Source organism: Panulirus ornatus, chromosome 2 (genome assembly GCF_036320965.1).
Source record: "Panulirus ornatus isolate Po-2019 chromosome 2, ASM3632096v1, whole genome shotgun sequence".
In the NCBI taxonomy this organism is placed as follows: domain Eukaryota; kingdom Metazoa; phylum Arthropoda; class Malacostraca; order Decapoda; family Palinuridae; genus Panulirus; species Panulirus ornatus.
In genome coordinates this window covers 20760919-20779938 of record NC_092225.1, presented here as the reverse complement: position 1 = coordinate 20779938, position 19020 = coordinate 20760919, and the positions used below count along the sequence as shown (strand labels likewise).

General features: G+C 48.4%; 1 protein-coding gene across 11 annotated transcripts in view; it reads right to left on the bottom strand.

Moving 5' to 3' along the window:
- The window catches only part of LOC139754027 (discoidin domain-containing receptor tyrosine kinase B-like), a 466979-nt gene that overhangs the window by 155326 nt on the left and 292633 nt on the right, over positions 1 to 19020 (bottom strand). For all 11 annotated transcript variants that reach the window (XM_071671021.1, XM_071671002.1, XM_071671040.1 and 8 more), the window contains 2 exons: positions 6886 to 7627; positions 6169 to 6271 (listed from right to left, as the gene is read on the bottom strand). In XM_071671021.1, the coding sequence (XP_071527122.1) occupies positions 6169 to 6271; positions 6886 to 6964 (182 nt within the window). In that variant the 5' untranslated portion in view covers positions 6965 to 7627. The remainder of the gene's footprint in view (positions 1 to 6168; positions 6272 to 6885; positions 7628 to 19020) is intronic.

The window sequence follows — 19020 nt, the reverse complement described above, 5'->3', positions numbered from 1 at the left end:
TCATACAAGAACGATGAAATCTGCAGCGTTGGTGCAACATTCTCTCAACCGCTTCATTTCCTTCGCTGTTGACGCGACGCAACTACTGTTGCAGGATATGTCCAGAAGGGTTGCCAAGATTATCCATCTTTTCTCCAGCTTCACTGGAGCAGCAGTTGGTAAAATTGGTAGGCCAAACACAGCTTAACCTCGTATATGAGAAGCCTGGTGAGTGTTCTCCCTCTTTCTTTGTTATGGAGGTGCAGTCTGAGTTAGGATTTTGTGTCCCAAAGACACTGTGTTAACGTCAATTTTTGCCTCATCTATTTCGTGTTTTGTGGAACTGGCTCCGTCGCACGTGATCATCCGCAGATTCTGTCGTACTAGACATGCCAGCGTTCTGAACTGGTTTTGGCCGTTGACTAAGACGTAAAAATTTTTTCTTTAGTCTTCTGGTGAGCATCGCAAGATTAGCAAGGTGACTTGTGGCCTCAAAGAACGAAACGGAGTCACACGCTGTAGAACCGTGAGAGAATGAGTGCTCCTGCCCACCACACCTAATCTCACAACACTTTCGAGCCAAGAACCATCCATCTAAAGACCTTTTATCTGCCGGAAGCTATCAAGGACTTCTTCCACGTTATCAATGTCCATCACTACTGCTGATAAGGTCTCGACGCCCCTCCGCTGCAGCTGTCACGCTTATCACACACCATCATCCTTGTAACAGCCTCCTCCTGACGACCAGCCTCCAATATTCTTCGTCAACTGCAAATTACTGGCGTCCCCACCTTTAGTCATTTTCTTTTAACATTACCGACGCGACGAACGATGCAGCTTGCAAGAAAATGGAAGCGTTTGGCCTTACTCTTGAGAAAACCACTCCCAGCTACTGGCTCACCTGCAGGAATCTTGAACTTTATTCATGTCGACATTCTATCCCCAGGCTCTCGAGATTAGATTTTCTTTTGTGGATATCCAAGACAACGAACGTAAGCATAAAACGACTGGTATATGCTTACTAAACGTCCTTGAAGCTTTGAGTTAACCCGAGCGGCCAGCCCATCTGTTAAGAGATGCAGCAGCATTAGGCTGTGTCGGGTGGTTTGTGAAGAAGTCTTCAAGTCCTGGTATCAGCTGAGACTCTGATCGTGGAGTAAACCCTCCTCCTGGAACAAGGAAGCTAGACATTTCACACTGTGTATCATGACAGGTTATGGAACCATGCCAGAGCACTTGGCAGTAGTCGCTATCGCAACACATCTCGCCGCTCCTGCCAAGACTTCCTTCTGCTGTAGGATTGCGACAGAAGACAAATTTTTCCTTTTCTTTCCTGGCGTTTAAAATGTAATATCTACAGCACCTATAGCCTGGCACAGGGAGGACGTTATTTAAGTTGACTGTTCTGTTAATTAACTCTGCAACCGCGTCTGTAACTGTAAAATATTTTTGGTTTTTCTCCCGCAAGACGTTGTTTCCAATTCTGGTTAAGTCTCTGTTTAAATAACTGCTGGAGCAGCGGGTACATTGGCCTGTGCTTGCTTGCCTCTCTCTTTCACCCAGGGTGTCGAAATGCTTTCTCTGAACACTTTGTTAGATGTTGTTTAAAGCGCTTTTGATATCATCTAGTGATTGTCTCTATTAAGTAGGTGTATATCATCAACCACGTCTACCCTTTCGGGTTTAGGAATATACGTCTACCATGTATATTTTTGAACAAAGGAACTTCTGTGCTAAGACGCTTGTATACACAATGTGAAGTTCGAGTTACCTGAGGCATGAGATAAAACATATCAATACTTATACTAACACTGTGTGTGACTTGCGAAAAGGGAATCATCAACTACTGATGGCGACCATTTTGGAAACGTGTGAACCCTATTGAAAAACGGAAATAATAATATCATCGTGGCTTTGTATTTCTTCTTCCTCTCACTGAGCCGTAAGTAAGTAAGCTCTTTGTTGTCCTGCACCTCCTGCTTGCAACATGAACTTACCAAGGTCGACCAGACCTGGCTGCTCAGCCACATCCCTCGGCCCCGGGACCACAAATTGCCTTGTATGTGACACAGATCACTGGGTCGTCTTCATTATACTGTACAGAGAAGCCTTCAGTAAATGTTTCATCCCTCATGACACCTACTCACTCAGGGACAAAGCAAGGATTTCTTGGGGTCATTTTTCAAGATACATTTTTTGAAATGTCTTCACTAATAACTGTGAAGAAGATGAGATTGAGTGGTACGCGTCCTGGCGACGGCTGTGAACGTTCCTCACAAGTGATATGCTTGGTTCAGAGTCCCAGGATGGGTGAATTATCACAACAGCCTCAAACTTAATCACAGCTTTCTTTTGACTTTTTGCAATGCTTCAACATGTCGCAATTCAGGTCAAGGTCTTAACACACACACTACAGAATTCCCGAGGAAAATATAAATAAAGTTGGCAGCGATACACGTCACCTTCCACAAGTGTACCTGGTATGGTCCACCTCCTACCCCAGTGTACCTGGTATGGTCCACCTCCTACCCCAGTGTACCTGGTATGGTCCACCTCCTACCCTAATGTACCTGGTATGGTCCAACTCCTATCCCAGTGTACCTGGTATCTTCCACCTCCTACCCCAGTGTACCTGGTATGGTCCATCCCCTACCCCAACAGTTATTATGGCTCCCCAGAGAGGAAATTTAACCAATAAACGCAAATTAAATGGTACGTTGTATATATGAAAGTCCTAACACATTCTCTCTCTCTCTCTCTCTCTCTCTCTCTCTCTCTCTCTCTCTCTCTCTCTCTCTCTCTCTCTCTCTCTGTTCTCCCTCAGTGCGAGACTTCATTAGCTTAAAGGACGGAGAGTGTGTGTGTGTGTGTGTGTGTGTGTGTGTGTGTGTGTGTGTGTGTGGCACAGCCAGCCAGCAACAACAGTAACTCTCCTGTTAATCAATAATCATCACAACAGTCAGAACCTCCACCTTGGTGTGGGTGAGGCACAGCAGCAGGAGGAGGAGGAGGTCTCACACACCCTCACCTGCCCATGACACCTCACCCAGGCCACATCCTCCGTCCTCTCGCGTCTAACCAAAAGTATTCGACTGATCAATAATGAAAATTTCTTTCTAACCAACAATGGAATATTATGATGCAAATACACTCATGTATCTTTTTTTTTTTTTCTACCTCTTTTCGTAATTCTCTGCTTGCACGCTACACACGAAACAGCCACGATTCGTAAATAGCATTACTAAAATGTTGAAAATTATTTACAAGTTTTACGCCTCGCTAAATTCTTAAATTCCTCATGTAAGCTTCACAGAATCCTCTTCTATATCTCCACTTTACCTCTCTAGTTATGGCCACAACATTCAGAAATGTAAGCATTAAACACTTTACATGATATCTTCCTCAACCTCCTCATGGGTAAAGCTCGGCAGATAATGAAAGCAATCATCACTACCAGTAAACTAGACACCCACCCACCCACACACACACACACACACACACACACACACACACACACATACACTTCTGTTATGGTAACATCGCAGATTTGAAGTCCTCACAAAATTCGCGTTTATCTTGCCAAAATAAAGAGAAATTCATCTGAGAGAGAGAGAGAGAGAGAGAGAGAGAGAGAGAGAGAGAGAGAGAGAGAGAGAGAGAGAGAGAGAGAGAGAGGAAGGGAGTGGAGGGTGTTAATCCATATCAAATAGTGAGAATGTTTTCACACACGAGTGCGACATATCCAGGGGAGCAGTGTCACGTGTCCACCAAAAGCCAAGGTAAACATCACACTACGGCTACACCCACACACACACACACACCCACCCTCCCTCCCTCACTACACACCCGCCCACAGGACAAACACGTCGCACATACATACATACACACACACACACACACACACACACACACCATCAAGCCACACCACATGACTGGCCACACTGCACTACCTCAACTGGTTAACCAGCATTTTGCCAACATCTGCCAGAGATACTCCCCCTACTTTAACAACACCTGCCTCCCTGCCTATATTCCAGCCCTAACGACCCTCCGAGTCTGTACATGAATTTTGAGTTACCAGACAGTTACAAAGACTTGCGACAAAGGAAGCCACTACACCTAATAAATTACTTATGAAATTGTATAACGCGTTCTCTCCCTTGAACCAGACAAATCCCTCTGTTTCATCAGCTGAGCTTCTCTTCAGCAATCAAAACGCCCCGCTGATTGGAGGACTTCGTGTGTCTCAACTACATCGAAGTCAACAAATCCACAATACCACCCAGGTGAGCTCAGACCCATTGCCATCACCCGAACTTATTCTGCGAGGGTCTGATGTTCAACTGGTCTCACGCAGATACGAAATGTTCCACAGACCCTCAACAGTTTGGTAATATGAAGTCCTTCTTTACCATCCTCTGCCTCGTCACCTTCCTAGACTTTATCTATCGCAACCTTGTGAGACTCGAGACCTTTGTGACTCCCATCTTCGTTGACTTCACCAGAGCTTTCGACCCAAGTCGAACGACAACAATCAATACTGAAGACGTTGATACCGAGGCTGCGGCTGTCTCACTCCATGGCTTGCAGACTTCCACAGTGAACGAGGCCAGACTGGACCTTCCAGTTCCACACCCGTGGCGTCCCACAGTGTACATACATGGGTCCGAGGATCTGAAGAGGAAGTTCAACAGAGCATTGTCTTTTATTTCAGATTTCTTTTTTTTTTCGAGGAGATGACACCATCTGGCAGGGTGCTGTATGCACGCGACTAATTCTAAGAAAACGGATAAGTAAAATGGACCACACTACTGCTCTCCGTGAGTCCCTCCCGATCACTCTGAACTTCCCTCAGACTGCAGTCACAGAGGGTCGTCACAACGCATCCTCAGACAGGAGGTAAAACAACTGTGGGAGTACAGCGTGGTACCCGACTTTGTTCATTTCCTGGCTATGGTCACCAGGCTCTCCAGAAATGTACATATCTCTCTGAAACCTAACGATGATATGACTTAGTGTCACCAGATATATTCCAGAATTCTACTTCTGATGTCTTAAATATCCTCAGTGAAGACGAGGCAAGGGGAAGTCATTCCTAAACACTCAGACATGTGAGGTTAGGTGTCTCTGATCACAGTCTGTACAACATTCTCGTAGCTAAAGCTGACTTTGTAAGGCAGCTAGGGGATGTGTATCATGCCATCACTGCGCCAGACCCATAGTGACCACCAGGAAAACATTCTGAAGCAGCGATCATCATCCACAGCGGTAAACGACTCATGTCTACATGAAGGACACTGTTTACATAATATATCCGGCATACTGGAATACAGTTGGATGATACAGCTGCTGTATGGCACCCACGACTGACACAAGACCAGAAAAAAGTCGGATGAAAATACATGCGCGGTGTTTATGTAGGGTTACTCTGCGATGATTGGGTGCCAGGCCACCCTCCCCATCCTGTAGTTATGCTAAGCCAACGAGGTAAAGATCAGTCTTGTTAGGTAAGACAATGGGAGTCGTCGTCAGCTCTGGCCACAACCACGTACCTTCTCCTCCCACCAACTAACTCCCTCCCTCCACAGTTGCGACACTCGCTGCCGGGCGGGGCACATATCATCATAGATGCTGGAGGGAGCGCGACAAGGGGTCACCCGTCCCATATGAACGGTAGTAATTTGCATATCTGTATCTTGCTATCAAAGAGCCTTTTATCACTGCTTTTATCTTCTTCTCTATGTATCAAAACTTGGTGTAACGTGGCTCGCATAACCGTAATCTCAGATCACATGGCCTCAAACATCAAAGTCTGACAAATATTAGGGATTTGGTTGATAAAATGGGCACCTGGCTGTGGCTAAGGTATATGTATATATATATATATATATATATATATATATATATATATATATATATATATATATATATATATATATATGTGTGTGTGTGTGTGTGTGTGTGTGTGTGTGTGTGTGTGTAACGTTAATAAGATAGCCTGGCCTTGATTAGGGCCTCAGGTACCCGTGCCGTTTCAGCTAACGTAAAACCAACGACAAAAACTCATCATTCCATCATCATCCACATACATTTCCCACGCGGCCAACCAACCGACCTTCTGAAGGTGAGACATCCCGGGAATGTCTCGGTCCATTCCGGGGCAGCCAATCTGACCCTAAGCAGACTTACCTTGCTCTGTGGGGTCCCACGATGTGGTCATGGGCGGAGGAGGCGGTCAGGGCGGAGTCGAGCAGTTCTCCAGTGGACACTCCCAGGGGCTTGTTGCACTCTCCTGCACCAAACAGATCGAGTTAGCTCCACACTCTACTCATTATGGACCAACGTACGTACGTGGTGAAAAACTGTGAATTAACTGAAGAACTAAATATCTACATGGGGAAGGAAATTACATTTATTCATAATTACCAAGTGCTATATTTGAGGATAAGATTAAAGTATATATACATACACAAACACAAACACACACACACACACACACACATCACAAAGGAGATATGAGGGCAATCGTAAACTGGGTCTCAAGTGAATTTCCACTTCTTAAGGAAGTGCAACTCGACTGCAGGAGACAGCAGTCTGTGACGCCAGGAGAGAGAGAGAGAGAGAGAGAGAGAGAGAGAGAGAGAGAGAGAGAGAGAGAGAGAGAGAGAGAGACTGCTTGGTTGGTTTTCCTGACTGAGCCATTTCTCAAATACTTTTCTCAAGCAAATCAAGTTAGTCCTGAGGTGTTTAGCGGGAGGAGGGAGTGACCTGGTCGTCAGGGCTAACGAGTCTCGGCTCTGAGGACACTGGCAACACTTGAACCATTGATTCCAAATTTCTTTGTGCAACACAGCCTCCCCGGCCGGACAAAGTCGGCCGAGCAACGGAGAACAAGAGAGCACTTACCAAGCCACAGCCCGGAGCAGCCACGCAGCAGTAGGAGGACGAGCGGGAGCAGCTGTGGCAGGGAGAGCGACCTCTCCATGTTGGCGGTTGTAACAGTGGATGGTGTGGTGGTGGCGGCGGTGATGGTGGTGAGAGCGGCGGTAGTGATGGGAGGTTGCTGCTGGCCTAGCTGGCTCACTCACTCCTCCCCCCCTTCACACTACAGCCTAACAGTGGCTCTCCTGCTTTGCACTACTTTTGTATGAACGTCATTCCCTTCGATTATTTCGTGACGCACATCGTTACCGCGTTCGCTTGCGACATCAACACACTGGACGCTCACTTCGTCAAACTCATTTTCTTTCCGCTGGTTCACTCTTGGTGACGCGTCATGATCAGCGTTCCCTCCTGCAGCACAAGACTCACGGCTCTGGGAGAAAACCCATCACTCACGTCTGTTGGCCAACGCTTAACACTTCCTGGTGTGGGAGAGCGTTTTTTTTTTTTTTTCTAGTAAGTGGCGTTGAGGTGAGGACGTGGTAGCGCTGGTGTGCGTGTGTGGGAGAGGGTGGAGGTGAGAGTGACGGTGGTGGGAGAGGCAGTGGTGATGATGCCGGCTTTGTGGTGTCTAGTGAGAGGCAGGGTTGTCAAGGTGACGAGGATGACACGCGCCCCTCACCTGTGCCTCATCCCCTCACCTAACCTGTCACTCCCCACCGTACCTCACTCGCTGCCTGCCTCTCTTCTCCAGCCACTCTCAATCCTGTAGGAGAAAAAGAAGTCTACATTAAAGATCTTTCCCCAACAAACACTTCACTGAAAGTTAACGTCAACAAGGGTGGACAGTTTTCCCCGTGAGGTACTCACATGATGAAAGGGTAACTTACCCCGCATCATGAAGCGTGAACCCATACAGACAAACAATCACAAGGATACATCCTGTGACATGGACTCAAACAGACTGACAAAAATACACACACACACACACACACACACACACACACACACACACAACACAAAGACACAAAGGTATACACACATACTGAGGCATGTGAGCTTGCGTCTGTTTCAGCTGCAACCTCCGTACATGGCCAGTTGTTGTTGAGCCACAACTCTATGCAGCAACCTGGGGGTGAAGATGGGAGATAACACGCACGGGTGTGATAATGTACAGCTTGATGGCAGGACGCCCGTGGCTCCAGGGACACGATGGGGAGGATGACCCCTTTCCTCCTCCTTCTCCTCCTCCTCCTCCTCCTCCTACCCCAGCTGGCGGCTATGTTCAAGGAGCAGCCAGCCCTCCCCCGACACCCCAGCTTGTTATCCTGAGCCTCACTACGGGTGGCTAATGGTTTCCGCCCCGCCTCCTCCTGCCTGTCAACTTTCACAGTTTATTTACGCTTCACATTGGCGCGGCAAATTGCTCCTCCCACCTGCAAGACGGGGGACACGGCACACTCCGGTCACCACCTGCCACCAAAACTATTGACCCCTTTGTTCACGACCTAAAGACCTCTGGGACGATGATTAAGGCCCTCGAGGGTTATATCAAAGGTCAGGTCATCGTCATGCTCAAGGTATACCCTGGATGCTCTTGGGTCAGTAGATCTTTAGCCATTCCACACCTGTCTTCCTGCTGGACAGGTGTACACCCTCAGGTGATCTCCGTGGACCCGATGCCTTAACTACCCATGGGCAACGCTGCCGAAAAGTGAGGCAGCTCCGTAACAAGACATGAAGTATTTCACTTTCAAACTTTCTTCCTCTCCTCAGACACAACTTGTCTAACTTGCAGTTTGCATCTGATAAATCTAAGGCTAAACTTTGGGTAGAACTCGGTCAGGATTCTCTCAAACCGACTTTTCTCCTCTTGTATACAATATGTACAAAGTGTGTCCAGGTCTGACCGGCAGGTGTACCGCGTCTCACACATGATGATGCCTAGGGCGATGGGTGCAGGAACCTGTCCGCTGAACATCACTTAAATACATGTACTGTAGGCTGGTGAAAGAAAGCCAGTACCACAAGTGTATATGATGCTGGATATACTACATCAGTGATACCTATGATATCGTAAATAATAATGCAAGAATACGTAAGTACCAATCAACATCAACAGAGAAAATGTACCCTTTACTCTATATATCCAAATAAACTCATTCTATCCATGTGGTCTTTTGTCAAGTCTGAGTTGCCGCTTAAGTTATAGATCGCTCGCCATCTATGAATAGGAATGAGAAGCTGGATTCTCGTAGTTTGGGTTCACGGTGCCAGAGGGCAGTTCGAGCGGCTGATGCTGTTTGGAAACTCGTTGCGGCACATTCGAGTCTCAGGTAATAAAGAATTTCAAGACTGTATAACCAACAAGGTCTATGCCATTACTTTCATCGCTGTAGACAGACACATACCTTGGTCGTCTTGACAAAACCAGACCAACATTAAACTTACGTTTCATACCGAAGAACTGGGAGCTCGAAGGCCAGTAAATAACTTCCTGCCATGAATCTTTATCTTCTGTAATGAGCTTCGTGAATAATATCATTCTTTCTGGACGGCTATCAATCTATAAGCTACTTAAAAATAGATACAAAGGAGTTGGTTTTGCAAGAAAACTATCATCTACGATACTACTTAACACCGTTCGTGTTAATCATTACGATATTTAAGTCCTTTAATATCAAAGAATTTCTTTCATTACAAATATTCAACACAGAAGACTGGCAACGTCTCTACAGCTACAGATCTCTGAAGATTACTAACTCACGTTTTCTAACCACTATCCAGTTATCAGATCCTAAAGAGGGTGACTTCAGTGATTATTTACAATTTGCTGCAGCGTCACCAGTTCTGAAGAGAGCTCAGCGGGTCATTAAGGCCTCCACGCAACCTGCCACTGCCGACGCGAACCTCTGTAAGAGCAACAGAGCTTCTTTCTCCTGCTCTCCTCCTCCTCCTCCTCTGCCACCTGCAGATTCAGTCTTGCTTCTGAGACATCTGCTCGCAGGGTTTGGTCTCACAGCTCTGTCATTAGCAGAACTTGATCTGCCACCAGATAACATGTCTTTTCACTTGCAGATCACAGTTCTATAAAACCTGATGACTTGGATGAATCCTCAGATAAATTGGAAAAGTTTAGACCTCTTTGACAGGTGGTAATCTAGGTTTCTGTCCGGAGAATTCCTCCCCTTGTCTTCAATTGCAATTTTCTTTTGTGTTATCTCTCTCTGCTTCAGCTTGCATTCCCGTCTATATGTCCTTCGGCCGGCATTTTCCACCCATTATCTGATCGGACGCAAAATCTTTTAAATCATCCACTCTAAGAACAACCCTTTTGTCTTGTCTTCTGTCCTCACGTCTTATACAGATGTCGGTGCATCACTTATTCTATTTCTCAAGACGGATAATCCTCCAGAGGCTTTGTGCTAAGAGTCTTTGCCTCTCGTTTCCCTTAAAACAATTTCCTTTCCTGTCCTCTCTCCTGATATCTTAGTAACTTTCATAATTCCTTCTGCCTGAGGAGTTCTTCAGCCCTCGCTCGTCGCATGTCTGAGAATTTCGCCTCGCAATAGCTGTTCCTCAATCTATTTATAACAGCTTTTAGGGAACACCAACCAGACCTTTGTTCGCTTTACAGCTGGACTGCCAAGTGGAAGACGAAAACCACCTCACCATCTCTGAGAAAAGCTGGACACACTATGCAACCAGCTGATACTTTTACACTAAATTCAATACCAGTTCATTCCCCTCCATGCAGGTCTATATGCCTTTCACGTGACTTATCAGTTTCGGTTGCTGGGACACAGCATCAAGTAAACTAGATTTTCTTCCCTGGATTAAACGTCTTAATTTGAGCAATAAACTGCTATCCAGGGAAGACGCTTTATAGATATGATGAAATGAAACTGCCGTAATGTCTCATTCCAGCCTCGTCTGTTCAGTCAGGCTACCTGACGAAGCAACAGTAATTTCCCCAGCAGGTAAGTACCTTGCATCGACCTATCCACCTACCCACACCAGTCCAAGCCACACCGTCTACAGCAACTTTCCCTAAAAATTTCAACGAAAACATTCTTGTCAGACGACACATATCACTGCAAAGTTTGTAGTATTTGTGGCTCTGTAGTTGTGCCTTGGTAAAGAAAAAATAAAATCTTTTATAACCCCTGAAGTGAGACTTGCAGTATACTTTGATTCTGCTGGTAAACAGTTCTTTTTTTTTCAGAGATTCTTATTGTCTCAGAGGAAAGGTTGTAAATATGAGCAGCCAGTCCATTGGTTCAACATACGTCTGTCTACCTTGTGGTCCAACGGAGGCGAGCGAACACCTGAATGTTGCCATGACATCCAACATTCAAAGACGAACTGCAAATCCTTAAAGTCTCCAATTCCTGCAGAAATGCAGAGTGAACACGCCAACCACCATTTCTACACTTTAAAACTTTACTAAAGATAGGACTTTAGCAGATCCACTGTGCAGTGTTCACAAGGCAAGAACCACTATCGTGTCGTCTTGGGTAAATCTCTTTGCAAGTGGTCATAACACTGGGTATCTCCCTACCCAGTGCTACCAGCCTCCACACTAGCGCATGATCCGGCTCAAGTTACTCTATCTTGGACTCGGGAATTTCCCTCCCTTGCAAATGGCCAAAGAAAAGTTTTGCGCCCTTCGTCGTCGTGGGCTGCAGACCCCATGCCTTAAATGAAGTGACATCTACGTCTTTATGTTCGAGTCTATGTGTAACTTACGAAAAAACAGGTTCATTTCTACCTCATGCAGGTTTAAGCCCATCAGCAAACAAGACATCTTAGTCATTTCGGTCGGCAACTGAACGTTTCAGTCTATACAGGGCAATACTTGGAGAGATCCTTAACTAAAGCAGAGACTGACACCTCTTAAGTTGATGGCGGAGTCCAGTAGCGAACCAAGACAACGAGATACACATGCTTAGGATTTGCATAACACTGCATTACAGTCCTCACTGTACTCTACATACCCACATGACACACTGTGTCGGCTGGAGTGAGCACACATCCGGGTTTGAAATCATAGCCATGGCCCGCAGACTGTCAGCCCCTCACCTGTACTGGGTGTCGGTGTGGGCGAGTGTTGAGGGGGATGGGGTGTGAGGGAGGAAATTTGGAAGCATCAGACTAAGGTACAAAGGTCACCTACGACGGGGACCTGTTATTTATTCATTTATTCATAGCCGACTTGCTACTTAAGACGGCTGGCGTGGGACCACCCTACTGGCTGTGTCTGGCTGGCTGGAAGGTTATCCAGCTGGTCTACTACCGGCTCACTAGCTGGCTGTTTGGAGAGTTAGCCAGCTGGTTTACTGGCTCAGAAGCTGGCTGTTTGGAGAGTTAGCCAGCTGGTTTACTGGCTCAGAAGCTGGCTGTTTGGAGAGTTAGCCAGCTGGTTTACTGGCTCAGAAGCTGGCTGTTTGGAGAGTCAGCTATTTGGAGGATTAGCCAGCTGGTGTACTAGCTAAGTAGCTGGCTGTTTGGAGAGTTAGCTATTTGGAGGGTTAGGAGTAGCCAGCTGGTCTACTACCGGCTCACTAGCTGGCTGTTTGGAGAGTTAGCCAGCTGGTTTACTGGCTCAGAAGCTGGCTGTTTGGAGAGTTAGCCAGCTGGTTTACTGGCTCAGAAGCTGGCTGTTTGGAGAGTTAGCCAGCTGGTTTACTGGCTCAGAAGCTGGCTGTTTGGAGAGTTAGCCAGCTGGTTTACTGGCTCAGAAGCTGGCTGTTTGGAGAGTTAGCCAGCTGGTTTACTGGCTCAGAAGCTGGCTGTTTGGAGAGTTAGCCAGCTGGTTTACTGGCTCAGAAGCTGGCTGTTTGGAGAGTTAGCCAGCTGGTTTACTGGCTCAGAAGCTGGCTGTTTGGAGAGTTAGCCAGCTGGTTTACTGGCTCAGAAGCTGGCTGTTTGGAGAGTTAGCCAGCTGGTTTACTGGCTCAGAAGCTGGCTGTTTGGAGAGTTAGCCAGCTGGTTTACTGGCTCAGAAGCTGGCTGTTTGGAGAGTTAGCCAGCTGGTTTACTGGCTCAGAAGCTGGCTGTTTGGAGAGTTAGCCAGCTGGTTTACTGGCTCAGAAGCTGGCTGTTTGGAGAGTTAGCCAGCTGGTTTACTGGCTCAGAAGCTGGCTGTTTGGAGAGTTAGCCAGCTGGTTTACTGGCTCAGAAGCTGGCTGTTTGGAGAGTTAGCCAGCTGGTTTACTGGCTCAGAAGCTGGCTGTTTGGAGAGTTAGCCAGCTGGTTTACTGGCTCAGAAGCTGGCTGTTTGGAGAGTTAGCCAGCTGGTTTACTGGCTCAGAAGCTGGCTGTTTGGAGAGTTAGCCAGCTGGTTTACTGGCTCAGAAGCTGGCTGTTTGGAGAGTTAGCCAGCTGGTTTACTGGCTCAGAAGCTGGCTGTTTGGAGAGTTAGCCAGCTGGTTTACTGGCTCAGAAGCTGGCTGTTTGGAGAGTTAGCCAGCTGGTTTACTGGCTCAGAAGCTGGCTGTTTGGAGAGTTAGCCAGCTGGTTTACTGGCTCAGAAGCTGGCTGTTTGGAGAGTTAGCCAGCTGGTTTACTGGCTCAGAAGCTGGCTGTTTGGAGAGTTAGCCAGCTGGTTTACTGGCTCAGAAGCTGGCTGTTTGGAGAGTTAGCCAGCTGGTTTACTGGCTCAGAAGCTGGCTGTTTGGAGAGTTAGCCAGCTGGTTTACTGGCTCAGAAGCTGGCTGTTTGGAGAGTTAGCCAGCTGGTTTACTGGCTCAGAAGCTGGCTGTTTGGAGAGTTAGCCAGCTGGTTTACTGGCTCAGAAGCTGGCTGTTTGGAGAGTTAGCCAGCTGGTTTACTGGCTCAGAAGCTGGCTGTTTGGAGAGTTAGCCAGCTGGTTTACTGGCTCAGAAGCTGGCTGTTTGGAGAGTTAGCCAGCTGGTTTACTGGCTCAGAAGCTGGCTGTTTGGAGAGTTAGCCAGCTGGTTTACTGGCTCAGAAGCTGGCTGTTTGGAGAGTTAGCCAGCTGGTTTACTGGCTCAGAAGCTGGCTGTTTGGAGAGTTAGCCAGCTGGTTTACTGGCTCAGAAGCTGGCTGTTTGGAGAGTTAGCCAGCTGGTTTACTGGCTCAGAAGCTGGCTGTTTGGAGAGTTAGCCAGCTGGTTTACTGGCTCAGAAGCTGGCTGTTTGGAGAGTTAGCCAGCTGGTTTACTGGCTCAGAAGCTGGCTGTTTGGAGAGTTAGCCAGCTGGTTTACTGGCTCAGAAGCTGGCTGTTTGGAGAGTTAGCCAGCTGGTTTACTGGCTCAGAAGCTGGCTGTTTGGAGAGTTAGCCAGCTGGTTTACTGGCTCAGAAGCTGGCTGTTTGGAGAGTTAGCCAGCTGGTTTACTGGCTCAGAAGCTGGCTGTTTGGAGAGTTAGCCAGCTGGTTTACTGGCTCAGAAGCTGGCTGTTTGGAGAGTTAGCCAGCTGGTTTACTGGCTCAGAAGCTGGCTGTTTGGAGAGTTAGCCAGCTGGTTTACTGGCTCAGAAGCTGGCTGTTTGGAGAGTTAGCCAGCTGGTTTACTGGCTCAGAAGCTGGCTGTTTGGAGAGTTAGCCAGCTGGTTTACTGGCTCAGAAGCTGGCTGTTTGGAGAGTTAGCCAGCTGGTTTACTGGCTCAGAAGCTGGCTGTTTGGAGAGTTAGCCAGCTGGTTTACTGGCTCAGAAGCTGGCTGTTTGGAGAGTTAGCCAGCTGGTTTACTGGCTCAGAAGCTGGCTGTTTGGAGAGTTAGCCAGCTGGTTTACTGGCTCAGAAGCTGGCTGTTTGGAGAGTTAGCCAGCTGGTTTACTGGCTCAGAAGCTGGCTGTTTGGAGAGTTAGCCAGCTGGTTTACTGGCTCAGAAGCTGGCTGTTTGGAGAGTTAGCCAGCTGGTTTACTGGCTCAGAAGCTGGCTGTTTGGAGAGTTAGCCAGCTGGTTTACTGGCTCAGAAGCTGGCTGTTTGGAGAGTTAGCCAGCTGGTTTACTGGCTCAGAAGCTGGCTGTTTGGAGAGTTAGCCAGCTGGTTTACTGGCTCAGAAGCTGGCTGTTTGGAGAGTTAGCCAGCTGGTTTACTGGCTCAGAAGCTGGCTGTTTGGAGAGTTAGCCAGCTGGTTTACTGGCTCAGAAGCTGGCTGTTTGGAGAGTTAGCCAGCTGGTTTACTGGCTCAGAAGCTGGCTGTTTGGAGAGTTAGCCAGCTGGTTTACTGGCTCAGAAGCTGGCTGTTTGGAGAGTTAGCCAGCTGGTTTACTGGCTCAGAAGCTGGCTGTTTGGAGAGTTAGCCAGCTGGTTTACTGGCTCAGAAGCTGGCTGTTTGGAGAGTTAGCCAGCTGGTTTACTGGCTCAGAAGCTGGCTGTTTGGAGAGTTAGCCAGCTGGTTTACTGGCTCAGAAGCTGGCTGTTTGGAGAGTTAGCCAGCTGGTTTACTGGCTCAGAAGCTGGCTGTTTGGAGAGTTAGCCAGCTGGTTTACTGGCTCAGAAGCTGGCTGTTTGGAGAGTTAGCCAGCTGGTTTACTGGCTCAGAAGCTGGCTGTTTGGAGAGTTAGCCAGCTGGTTTACTGGCTCAGAAGCTGGCTGTTTGGAGAGTTAGCCAGCTGGTTTACTGGCTCAGAAGCTGGCTGTTTGGAGAGTTAGCCAGCTGGTTTACTGGCTCAGAAGCTGGCTGTTTGGAGAGTTAGCCAGCTGGTTTACTGGCTCAGAAGCTGGCTGTTTGGAGAGTTAGCCAGCTGGTTTACTGGCTCAGAAGCTGGCTGTTTGGAGAGTTAGCCAGCTGGTTTACTGGCTCAGAAGCTGGCTGTTTGGAGAGTTAGCCAGCTGGTTTACTGGCTCAGAAGCTGGCTGTTTGGAGAGTTAGCCAGCTGGTTTACTGGCTCAGAAGCTGGCTGTTTGGAGAGTTAGCCAGCTGGTTTACTGGCTCAGAAGCTGGCTGTTTGGAGAGTTAGCCAGCTGGTTTACTGGCTCAGAAGCTGGCTGTTTGGAGAGTTAGCCAGCTGGTTTACTGGCTCAGAAGCTGGCTGTTTGGAGAGTTAGCCAGCTGGTTTACTGGCTCAGAAGCTGGCTGTTTGGAGAGTTAGCCAGCTGGTTTACTGGCTCAGAAGCTGGCTGTTTGGAGAGTTAGCCAGCTGGTTTACTGGCTCAGAAGCTGGCTGTTTGGAGAGTTAGCCAGCTGGTTTACTGGCTCAGAAGCTGGCTGTTTGGAGAGTTAGCCAGCTGGTTTACTGGCTCAGAAGCTGGCTGTTTGGAGAGTTAGCCAGCTGGTTTACTGGCTCAGAAGCTGGCTGTTTGGAGAGTTAGCCAGCTGGTTTACTGGCTCAGAAGCTGGCTGTTTGGAGAGTTAGCCAGCTGGTTTACTGGCTCAGAAGCTGGCTGTTTGGAGAGTTAGCCAGCTGGTTTACTGGCTCAGAAGCTGGCTGTTTGGAGAGTTAGCCAGCTGGTTTACTGGCTCAGAAGCTGGCTGTTTGGAGAGTTAGCCAGCTGGTTTACTGGCTCAGAAGCTGGCTGTTTGGAGAGTTAGCCAGCTGGTTTACTGGCTCAGAAGCTGGCTGTTTGGAGAGTTAGCCAGCTGGTTTACTGGCTCAGAAGCTGGCTGTTTGGAGAGTTAGCCAGCTGGTTTACTGGCTCAGAAGCTGGCTGTTTGGAGAGTTAGCCAGCTGGTTTACTGGCTCAGAAGCTGGCTGTTTGGAGAGTTAGCCAGCTGGTTTACTGGCTCAGAAGCTGGCTGTTTGGAGAGTTAGCCAGCTGGTTTACTGGCTCAGAAGCTGGCTGTTTGGAGAGTTAGCCAGCTGGTTTACTGGCTCAGAAGCTGGCTGTTTGGAGAGTTAGCCAGCTGGTTTACTGGCTCAGAAGCTGGCTGTTTGGAGAGTTAGCCAGCTGGTTTACTGGCTCAGAAGCTGGCTGTTTGGAGAGTTAGCCAGCTGGTTTACTGGCTCAGAAGCTGGCTGTTTGGAGAGTTAGCCAGCTGGTTTACTGGCTCAGAAGCTGGCTGTTTGGAGAGTTAGCCAGCTGGTTTACTGGCTCAGAAGCTGGCTGTTTGGAGAGTTAGCCAGCTGGTTTACTGGCTCAGAAGCTGGCTGTTTGGAGAGTTAGCCAGCTGGTTTACTGGCTCAGAAGCTGGCTGTTTGGAGAGTTAGCCAGCTGGTTTACTGGCTCAGAAGCTGGCTGTTTGGAGAGTTAGCCAGCTGGTTTACTGGCTCAGAAGCTGGCTGTTTGGAGAGTTAGCCAGCTGGTTTACTGGCTCAGAAGCTGGCTGTTTGGAGAGTTAGCCAGCTGGTTTACTGGCTCAGAAGCTGGCTGTTTGGAGAGTTAGCCAGCTGGTTTACTGGCTCAGAAGCTGGCTGTTTGGAGAGTTAGCCAGCTGGTTTACTGGCTCAGAAGCTGGCTGTTTGGAGAGTTAGCCAGCTGGTTTACTGGCTCAGAAGCTGGCTGTTTGGAGAGTTAGCCAGCTGGTTTACTGGCTCAGAAGCTGGCTGTTTGGAGAGTTAGCCAGCTGGTTTACTGGCTCAGAAGCTGGCTGTTTGGAGAGTTAGCCAGCTGGTTTACTGGCTCAGAAGCTGGCTGTTTGGAGAGTTAGCCAGCTGGTTTACTGGCTCAGAAGCTGGCTGTTTGGAGAGTTAGCCAGCTGGTTTACTGGCTCAGAAGCTGGCTGTTTGGAGAGTTAGCCAGCTGGTTTACTGGCTCAGAAGCTGGCTGTTTGGAGAGTTAGCCAGCTGGTTTACTGGCTCAGAAGCTGGCTGTTTGGAGAGTTAGCCAGCTGGTTTACTGGCTCAGAAGCTGGCTGTTTGGAGAGTTAGCCAGCTGGTTTACTGGCTCAGAAGCTGGCTGTTTGGAGAGTTAGCCAGCTGGTTTACTGGCTCAGAAGCTGGCTGTTTGGAGAGTTAGCCAGCTGGTTTACTGGCTCAGAAGCTGGCTGTTTGGAGAGTTAGCCAGCTGGTTTACTGGCTCAGAAGCTGGCTGTTTGGAGAGTTAGCCAGCTGGTTTACTGGCTCAGAAGCTGGCTGTTTGGAGAGTTAGCCAGCTGGTTTACTGGCTCAGAAGCTGGCTGTTTGGAGAGTTAGCCAGCTGGTTTACTGGCTCAGAAGCTGGCTGTTTGGAGAGTTAGCCAGCTGGTTTACTGGCTCAGAAGCTGGCTGTTTGGAGAGTTAGCCAGCTGGTTTACTGGCTCAGAAGCTGGCTGTTTGGAGAGTTAGCCAGCTGGTTTACTGGCTCAGAAGCTGGCTGTTTGGAGAGTTAGCCAGCTGGTTTACTGGCTCAGAAGCTGGCTGTTTGGAGAGTTAGCCAGCTGGTTTACTGGCTCAGAAGCTGGCTGTTTGGAGAGTTAGCCAGCTGGTTTACTGGCTCAGAAGCTGGCTGTTTGGAGAGTTAGCCAGCTGGTTTACTGGCTCAGAAGCTGGCTGTTTGGAGAGTTAGCCAGCTGGTTTACTGGCTCAGAAGCTGGCTGTTTGGAGAGTTAGCCAGCTGGTTTACTGGCTCAGAAGCTGGCTGTTTGGAGAGTTAGCCAGCTGGTTTACTGGCTCAGAAGCTGGCTGTTTGGAGAGTTAGCCAGCTGGTTTACTGGCTCAGAAGCTGGCTGTTTGGAGAGTTAGCCAGCTGGTTTACTGGCTCAGAAGCTGGCTGTTTGGAGAGTTAGCCAGCTGGTTTACTGGCTCAGAAGCTGGCTGTTTGGAGAGTTAGCCAGCTGGTTTACTGGCTCAGAAGCTGGCTGTTTGGAGAGTTAGCCAGCTGGTTTACTGGCTCAGAAGCTGGCTGTTTGGAGAGTTAGCCAGCTGGTTTACTGGCTCAGAAGCTGGCTGTTTGGAGAGTTAGCCAGCTGGTTTACTGGCTCAGAAGCTGGCTGTTTGGAGAGTTAGCCAGCTGGTTTACTGGCTCAGAAGCTGGCTGTTTGGAGAGTTAGCCAGCTGGTTTACTGGCTCAGAAGCTGGCTGTTTGGAGAGTTAGCCAGCTGGTTTACTGGCTCAGAAGCTGGCTGTTTGGAGAGTTAGCCAGCTGGTTTACTGGCTCAGAAGCTGGCTGTTTGGAGAGTTAGCCAGCTGGTTTACTGGCTCAGAAGCTGGCTGTTTGGAGAGTTAGCCAGCTGGTTTACTGGCTCAGAAGCTGGCTGTTTGGAGAGTTAGCCAGCTGGTTTACTGGCTCAGAAGCTGGCTGTTTGGAGAGTTAGCCAGCTGGTTTACTG